The sequence below is a fragment of the Eptatretus burgeri genome, chromosome 1 (genome assembly GCF_056783735.1).
Source record: "Eptatretus burgeri isolate ZD-2024b chromosome 1, Ebu_testis_v1, whole genome shotgun sequence".
Classification (NCBI taxonomy): Eukaryota; Metazoa; Chordata; class Myxini; order Myxiniformes; family Myxinidae; genus Eptatretus; species Eptatretus burgeri.
The window spans coordinates 29,100,383-29,109,159 of NC_140961.1; the positions used below are offsets into that span (position 1 = coordinate 29,100,383).

General features: G+C 59.0%; 1 protein-coding gene across 5 annotated transcripts in view; it reads left to right on the forward strand.

Moving 5' to 3' along the window:
- The window catches only part of LOC147034133 (regulator of G protein signaling 12-like), a 95,533-nt gene that overhangs the window by 29,923 nt on the left and 56,833 nt on the right, over positions 1-8,777 (forward strand). For all 5 annotated transcript variants that reach the window (XM_085877024.1, XM_085877040.1, XM_085877013.1 and 2 more), the window contains 2 exons: positions 4,178-4,345; positions 6,433-6,586. In XM_085877024.1, coding sequence (XP_085733150.1) covers positions 4,178-4,345; positions 6,433-6,586 — 322 coding nt within the window. The remainder of the gene's footprint in view (positions 1-4,177; positions 4,346-6,432; positions 6,587-8,777) is intronic.

Consider the following 8,777-nt stretch of genomic DNA (forward strand, 5'->3'; position numbering starts at 1 on the left):
GGCGGAGGCGGCGCCGAGGGAGTCGCGGGCGGAGGCGACGCCGAGGGAGTCGCGGGCGGAGGCGACGCCGAGGGAGTCGTGGGCGGAGGCGGTGCCGAGGGAGTCGCGGGTGGAGGCGGCGCCGAGGGAGTCGCGGGCGGAGGCGACGCCGAGGGAGTCGTGGGCGGAGGCGGTGCCGAGGGAGTCGCGGGCGGAGGCGGCGCCGAGGGAGTCGCGGGCGGAGGCGGCGCCGAGGGAGTCGTGGGTGGAGGCGGCGCCGAGGGCGTCGCGGGCGGAGGCGGTGCCGAGGGCGTCGCGGGTAGAGGTGATATCGAAGGCGTCGCGGGTAGAGGCGATATCGAGGACGTCGCGGGTGGAGGCGGTGTCGCGGGCGGAGGCGGTGCCGAGGGCGTCGCGGGTGGAGGCGGCGCCGAGGGAGTCGCGGGTGGAGGCGGCGCCGAGGGAGTCGCGGGCGGAGGCGTCGCGGGCGGAGGCGGTGCCGAGGGCGTCGCGGGTAGAGGCGGCGCCGAGGGAGTCGTGGGTGGAGGCGGCGCCGAGGGCGTCGCGGGCGGAGGCGGTGCCGAGGGCGTCGCGGGTAGAGGTGATATCGAAGGCGTCGCGGGTAGAGGCGATATCGAGGACGTCGCGGGTGGAGGCGGTGTCGCGGGCGGAGGGGTGCCGAGGGCGTCGCGGGTGGAGGCGGCGCCGAGGGAGTCGCGGGTGGAGGCGGCGCCGAGGGAGTCGCGGGCGGAGGCGGCGCCGAGGGAGTCGCGGGCGGAGGCGGCGCCGAGGGAGTCGTGGGTGGAGGAGGTGCCGAGGGAGTCGCGGGCGGAGGCGGCGCCGAGGGAGTCGCGGGTGGAGGCGGTGCTGAGGGAGTCGCGGGCGGAGGCGGTGCCGAGGGAGTCGCGGGCGGAGGCGGCGCCGAGGGAGTCGCGGGTGGAGGTGGCGCCGAGGGAGTCGCGGGCGGAGGCGGCGCCGAGGGAGTCGCGGGCGGAGGCGGCGCCGAGGGAGTCGCGGGTGGAGGCGGCGCCGAGGGTGTCGCGGGCGGAGGCGGCGCCGAGGGAGTCGCGGGCGGAGGCGGCGCCGAGGGAGTCGCGGGCGGAGGCGGCGCCGAGGGAGTCGCGGGCGGAGGGGGCGCCGAGGGAGTCGCGGGCGGAGGGGGCGCCGAGGGAGTCGCGGGCGGAGGCGGCGCCAAGGGAGTCGCGGGCGGAGGCGGCGCCGAGGGAGTCGCGGGCGGAGGCGGCGCCGAGGGACTCGCGGGCGGAGGCGGCGCCGAGGGAGTCGCGGGCGGAGGCGGCGCCGAGGGAGTCGCGGGCGGAGGCGGTGCCGAGGGCGTCGCGGGCAGAGGCGGTGCCGAGGGCGTCGCGGGTGGAGGCGGTGCCGAGGGCGTCGCGGGTAGAGGGGATATCGAGGGCGTCGCGGGTAGAGGCGATATCGAGGACGTCGCGGGTGGAGGCGGTGTCGCGGGCGGAGGCGGTGCCGAGGGCTTCGCGGGCGGAGGCGGTGCCGAGGGTGTCGCGGGTAGAGGCGATATCAAGGACGTTGCGGGCGGAGGCGATATCAAGGACGTTGCGGGCGGATGCGGTGCCGAGGGCGTCGCGGGCGGAGGCGGTGCCGAGGGCGTCGCGGGCGGAGGCGGCGCCGAGGGAGTCGCGGGTGGAGGCGGCGCCGAGGGCGTCGCGGGCGGAGGCGGTGCCGAGGGCGTCGCGGGTAGAGGTGATATCGAAGGCGTCGCGGGTAGAGGCGATATCGAGGACGTCGCGGGTGGAGGCGGTGTCGCGGGCGGAGGTGGTGCCGAGGGCGTCGCGGGTGGAGGCGGCGCCGAGGGAGTCGCGGGTGGAGGCGGCGCCGAGGGAGTCGCGGGCGGAGGCGGCGCCGAGGGAGTCGTGGGTGGAGGCGGTGCCGAGGGAGTTGCTGGCGGAGGTGGCGCCGAGGGAGTCGCGGGCGGAGGCGGCGCCGAGGGAGTCGCGGGCGGAGGCGGAGTCGCGGGCGGAGGCGGTGCCGAGGGAGTCGCGGGCGGAGGCGGCGCCGAGGGAGTCGCAGGCGGAGGGGGCGCCGAGGGAGTCGCGGGCGGAGGCGGCGCCGAGGGAGTCGCGGGCGGAGGCGGCGCCGAGGGTGTCGCGGGCGGAGGCGGCGCCGAGGGTGTCGCGGGCGGAGGCGGCGCCGAGGGAGTCGCAGGCGGAGGGGGCGCCGAGGGAGTCGCGGGCGGAGGCGGCGCCGAGGGAGTCGCGGGCGGAGGCGGCGCCGAGGGTGTCGCGGGCGGAGGCGGCGCCGAGGGTGTCGCGGGCGGAGGCGGCGCCGAGGGAGTCGCGGGCGGAGGCGGCGCCGAGGGAGTCGCGGGCGGAGGCGGCGCCGAGGGAGTCGCGGGCGGAGGCGGCGCCGAGGGAGTCGCGGGCGGAGGCGGCGCCGAGGGAGTCGCGGGCGGAGGCGGCGCCGAGGGAGTCGCGGGCGGAGGCGGCGCCGAGGGAGTCGCGGGCGGAGGCGGCGCCGAGGGAGTCGCGGGCGGAGGCGGTGCCGAGGGCGTCGCGGGCGGAGGCGGTGCCGAGGGCGTCGCGGGTAGAGGCGGTGCCGAGGGCGTCGCGGGTAGAGGGGATATCGAGGGCGTCGCGGGTAGAGGCGATATCGAGGACGTCGCGGGTGGAGGCGGTGTCGCGGGCGGAGGCGGTGCCGAGGGCTTCGCGGGCGGAGGCGGTGCCGAGGGTGTCGCGGGTAGAGGCGATATCAAGGACGTTGCGGGCAGAGGCGATATCAAGGACGTTGCGGGCGGATGCGGTGCCGAGGGCGTCGCGGGCGGAGGCGGCGCCGAGGGAGTCGCGGGTGGAGGCGGCGCCGAGGGCGTCGCGGGCGGAGGCGGTGCCGAGGGAGTCGCGGGTGGAGGCGGCGCCGAGGGAGTCGCGGGTGGAGGCGGCGCCGAGGGAGTCGCGGGCGGAGGCGGTGCCGAGGGCGTCGCGGGCGGAGGCGGAGCCGAGGGCGTCGCGGGCGGAGGCGGCGCCGAGGGCGTCGCGGGTGGAGGCGGCGCCGAGGGAGTCGCGGGTGGAGGCGGCGCCGAGGGAGTCGCGGGCGGAGGCGGCGCCGAGGGAGTCGTGGGTGGAGGCGGTGCCGAGGGAGTTGCGGGCGGAGGCGGCGCCGAGGGAGTCGCGGGTGGAGGCGGTGCCGAGGGAGTCGCGGGTGGAGGCGGTGCCGAGGGAGTCGCGGGCGGAGGCGGCTCCGAGGGAGTCGCGGGCGGAGGTGGCGCCGAGGGAGTCGCGGGCGGAGGCGGCGCCGAGGGAGTCGCGGGCGGAGGCGGCGCCGAGGGAGTCGCGGGCGGAGGCGGCGCCGAGGGAGTCGCGGGCGGAGGCGGCGCCGAGGGAGTCGCGGGCGGAGGCGGCGCCGAGGGAGTCGCGGGCGGAGGCGGTGCCGAGGGCGTCGCGGGTAGAGGTGATATCGAAGGCGTCGCGGGTAGAGGCGATATCGAGGACGTCGCGGGTGGAGGCGGTGTCGCGGGCGGAGGCGGTGCCGAGGGTGTCGCGGGTAGAGGCGATATCAAGGACGTTGCGGGCGGAGGCGATATCAAGGACGTTGCGGGCGGATGCGGTGCCGAGGGCGTCGCGGGCGGAGGCGGTGCCGAGGGCGTCGCGGGTAGAGGCGATATTGAGGGCGTCGCGGGCGGAGGGGGTGCCGAGGGCGTCGCGGGCGGAGACGATATCGAGGACGTCGCGGGCGGAGGCGGTGCCGAGAGCGTCGCGGGCGGAGGCGGTGCCGAGAGCGTCGCGGGCGGAGGCGATATCGAGGACGTCGCGGGCGGAGGCGGTGCCGAGAGCGTCGCGGGCGGAGGCGATATCGAGGACGTCGCGGGCGGAGGCGGTGCCGAGGGCGTCGCGGGCGGAGGCGGTGCCGAGGGCGTCGCGGGCGGAGGCGGCGCCGAGGGAGTGTAAATGACCTCCTGCATCAACATTTCTTGTTTTCATTGTTATGTTTATCAAGTAGCAATATATTTTGAATGCTCATGTTTATGATGTTCAATTAACTTTAAAATTGTTATCTTCTCCTTCGCAGAGACTTTCAAAATGGCAAGTTGCTTTCTGAAATTGCCTTTGAAATAGTGTTTATTTAATGGACACTTGAACGAAGCCTTTATGAACGATGTTCCTTTTGAACAACAAAACAATGGAGCACTGCTCGTACATACTCATTGTTACAACTGCTTTTTTGCTTTCAGATATTTAACCTTATGAAGTTTGACAGTTACACACGCTTCCTGAAATCCGAGGTCTATCAGGATTGTCTCCGGGCTGAAGTTGAAGGTCATTCGTTACCTTGTGGCACTTTGAAGCAGGGCAGTCCTGCTGTCTGTATTGCATCACCTGAAAGGGCAAACAACCGCAAGGTGAGGGACGCCACATTGTGCTGTTGTGCAGGAAATGACATTCTGACAAAGTAAGAAATTCAACCCTTTGGTGCATGTGGATTGCTTTGGGGGGTGGGGGGAGGGGTAAATATATTGCCACTTGGTAAACAATTTTTCAACCAAATATTGAGAGGGGATGAGGATGATATTTCGTGCGTGAGCCCTTGTTCTGAACAAGCGATTGCGTTTCTTGCTATGAGGGAGGGCTCACCCCAGAAACATTACTGCACTTGCTTCTTTATTATCTTGTCAAAACGAAGTTTTTGCAAGATATGTTAATCAGCTTGTCGCCTGCTGTTGGCGCAGTGGTTAGGGCAGCGGCTTGGGATCCAAGAGATCCTGAGTTCAAGCCCCGTTTGGCCACTGAATTAATACACCAGGGGGTTGACTCAGCCTGTCCATCCTTCCGAGGTCGGCGAAATGAGTACCAGTATACTGGGCCGGTGTATACCCCGGTTAAAATAGGTGTACCATATCCCTGTGTCGTAAGAGGCGACCAGGGTTGCGTCAGGAAGGGCATCCGGCGTAAAACATGTGCCAAATCACTATGCGGATCATACGGATGATCCGCTGTGGCGACCCCTAACGGGAGCAGCCGAAAGAAGAAGAAGATGTTTGTCAGCTTGTATGTTTTTTTGAATTTTTTTTATTTTTAATTTTTTTTGTTTGTCTGTAATCACGTATAAAAAATTCTGCAGAGCACAGTTATCATTGGAAATTTTTGTAACTTCGCATATCAGAGGCCTATAGAGGTCCCTTTCAGCGCATAAAATTTTCAAGGTCAAAGGTCAAGGTCACTTTGTCGCAAATCAGGGGAGTCGACGAAACCCTTATTTTTTGAGTAATTTTAATCGAATCGTCTCCAAACTCTATGGGAATGTAGTACATGGTCTGGCGCTCAGCTGATTAGTTTTTGGTGGCGATTGGCCTTGACCTTCATGGTTAGCACCTGAGGTCAAACATATTTGACCCCAAGGTCAAATTTTCAAGTTTTAGGAACCATATCGTGTCGTACCTCAAATTGAACACCTCGATGAGTGCTTTCCAGATATGTCAAGCTTGAGACATTATGACGTCATTTGGTGACGTGATGAGGAAAACACATATTTTTCATGGTTACTCTGTAGAACGATTCTCATCGGAATCTCTCGTAGGCAGATATTCCTCAAGGAGTCGCTCCTGGTGGATAGCAGCTCTGTTCACCTCAGTGTGACCTTAAAGAAGTCACACGTGGTCACCTTTTGGCAAGATACGGTTGGTTTATTTTATTTTATACTTGTGTGGAGAAAATTTATAGATGTGTTAATAATTAAATTTCTAATTACAAAATAAGAACCAAATGCAATACCCTCTCCTCCGGCGAAGGCAATAAAAATAAATCCAACGAGAGTTCAGTCGATGGCGCGTCATCACAAATCCCCACACTTCCCACCGAAAGCAAAGTTGAAAGATGGCAAAAAGTTCCACCCGGAATGACCCAATTTCAAATTTTGAGTTAAAAATTTTTTCCCCATTTTGACCACCGTGACCCTAGGTCCTATGACCTTCAGGGGCGTGAACTGAGGGTCAAATCCACAAGATCGTTACATATTTCATCATTAAATGTGAAACAAAGTTTGAAACATTAAATATTCATTAAAAATGAAACAAAGTTTAATTTTAAAATGTGCCTGAAATTGCATTTTTCAGGATTTGACCTTTGGACGTTGTTCCAGGGGGTAGGGCCAAAAGTGACATTGCTCTTGCACCTTCTTGCCATGTGTTGATCATGTTTCATGTTGAAATGTTGAAAACTACCAAATTTGGTGAATTTCTGACCAAATGTTTAGGAGGAGATAGCGTGACGGACAGACAGAGCCAATTACAATATCCCTTCGTTTTTTTTTTTTCCTCAAAAAGCCTGAAAGTTAGTTAGGCCGACCACCCAACTGTATGTACAACGTCTTAACATTTATTTAACAAGTAAAGTAAATATGGAACTGAGAAGGTGTAAGTACATCCATATTTTGCTCAGCTGATTGAGTTGCCCAGTTTGGTCCCGGTACTGAGTTCCCCTTGTTTTTCAGACGATTAGAAAGAACAAGGAAGGCAGTGAAGAAGAGGATGGGCAAAGTGTCCTTGGGAACATCATGCTCTGGCCACAAATTTGGGGATCAATTGGACGGACACAGAAGCGAACAGAGGAGATGGGCAGTCAAACTGTTCAACCCGCAGTTAGAGGTAAGGAGTGTTTTAAAGGATATTTCTGTGATAGCTTTCTTACTTCAAAGTTTTCAGTTTCTGGGTTTCATTTCCGACTGATGTGAAGCCAAAAAGCCGTCATTGTGGTTTGGTGCATCAGGGCATGGAATTTTTTGGAAAGGATTCTGAACTGGCTGTCTGTTTTTGGCAAGTATTTCTGAGGGAGTTGATCTGTGGCTAACAATTAAATAATGTTGTAAGAATGGTAAACGTTTCCACGAGCAAGTTCACGAAGTTTCTGTTCGCTCCTCTATTAACGTTGAATTGTACAAGAACCGTTAAAAAAAATAAAATCCATCTTTTCATGCAGAGGTGCTCTCACTCTCACTCTCAATCCTCTCAACCCTCTCAACCCTCTCACTCTCTCTTTGTTTGTGTGTTTTCCCTGACTCAGTTCTACTCGCCGGGCACTTTTAACCTGCTGTTGCAAGTGCAAAATCTGTGATTCAAATCAACATTAAACATAATTTTCAGCATTTAGCCAAAAAATTGGCAACTTCAAGTTGGTTCAACATTATTGTTCTGTTGCTAAATGCAAATGGGACTCGCGGAAATATAGCAAATATAAGTAATATCCGTGGATGAGATGTCGGGTTCATAACATTTCCTGTTAGTACGAGCGAGCAGTGGCAATGCATCTAACACCAAACCCCAAAAATACATATTTATAACAGCCATCACAGTTCCCATAGCTCACCCCCTCCCAACATGATTAACAGTAAATGATCGATGTTCGGAAGCACCGAATGCAGATAAACGGTCCATTCACCGGGAGCGATCTGTCGGGTTGATGTAGCACACGCTGGTCCACTCGGGCCTTACACCGACCCACATGGTCGTGAGTTTGCATTACGAGTAGCTGACCATTCGGCGAGCTTCGGAAGTTCTCCAAGTCCTTCGTCGTGCAGAGGCATGGCCCATTCTCATAGGTACTTTTCCAAGTATTTTCGACTTATTTTACAGCTTTGTGAGCCGTTTCAGGTAACAATCCTTATCACGGACACATGATACACTTTCTTTCACCACGAACACGAAAATTTATTGGGATTTCTGTGCGTGCGCACCAAGTATTCTCATGCGGATTACGTCATTTCACACGTCTTGTATTGTCTGGCAGAAGCGAGATGATAAGGGAGCAGATGATGAGCCTGAGGAGTCATGCAAGAAGTAGCTGAGGAAAACAAATACACATTCGCCAATCGAAAAAAAGTATAAAGTGCAAGTGCCCTTGAATTGAAGAAACAAAATGCAAAATAAAAAAAACATGAATTTGGAATAGAAGGGCAAGTGGTCACAAAATCTGACAAATGAATGGAATACTTTCATGTGGAGACAAAGGAACATGGATGGAGACTTACCGCTTGCAATAAAAATTGTTCGGATCATCAAACATCGTGTTTGATTTTTAGTTCCTTTTTACCCCTCAGCCTGAATTGGCTAAGGGGTATTGTCGTCATAGGCGTTGTCCGGGTGGGCGTCCGTCCGTCTGTCAACTTTTGGTTTCCGTCAATTTCGAGGAGAACGCCTTGTCCGATTACATCCATTTTTGCAGTGTATGTTGGGGTTGAGTAGAGGAAGGTTCCTTTCGAAAATGGGCGTGCTGCGATTTTCAATGTGGCCTCCATGGCAGCCATCTTGAAATTGGTTTCCGTCAATTTCGAGGAGAACGCCTTGTCCGATTAAATCCACTTTTCCAGGGTGTGTTGCAGTTGAGTAGAGGAAGGTTCCTTTCGAAAAGGGGCGCTCTGCGATTTTCAATGTGGCCTCCATAGCAGCCATCTTGTCCGGGCGGGCGTCCGTCCGTCTGTCAGCTTTTGGTTTCCGTCAATTTCGAGGAGAACGCCTTGTCCGATGAAATCCATTTTTGCAGGGTATGTTGGGGTTGAGTAGAGGAAGGTTCCTTTCGAAAATGGGAGTGCTGCAATTTTCAATATGGCCACCATCTTGAAATTAGTTTGCGTCAAGGGGCTGAGGGGTTACGCCCGCTTTGCGGTGCTATTTTTTTCCATTACAATATAATACTTTGTTGTCGAACCTGGAACTATGTTTACAGGAGCTTGCCACATGGCCATCCTGAAGGTGTGGGCTTTCAAGCTAGTTGTCCCATCTGCATTTTGTTAATCCACCCACGCCAGCTATCTTTCACAAAGAGTAGATCATGTGTTTGGGC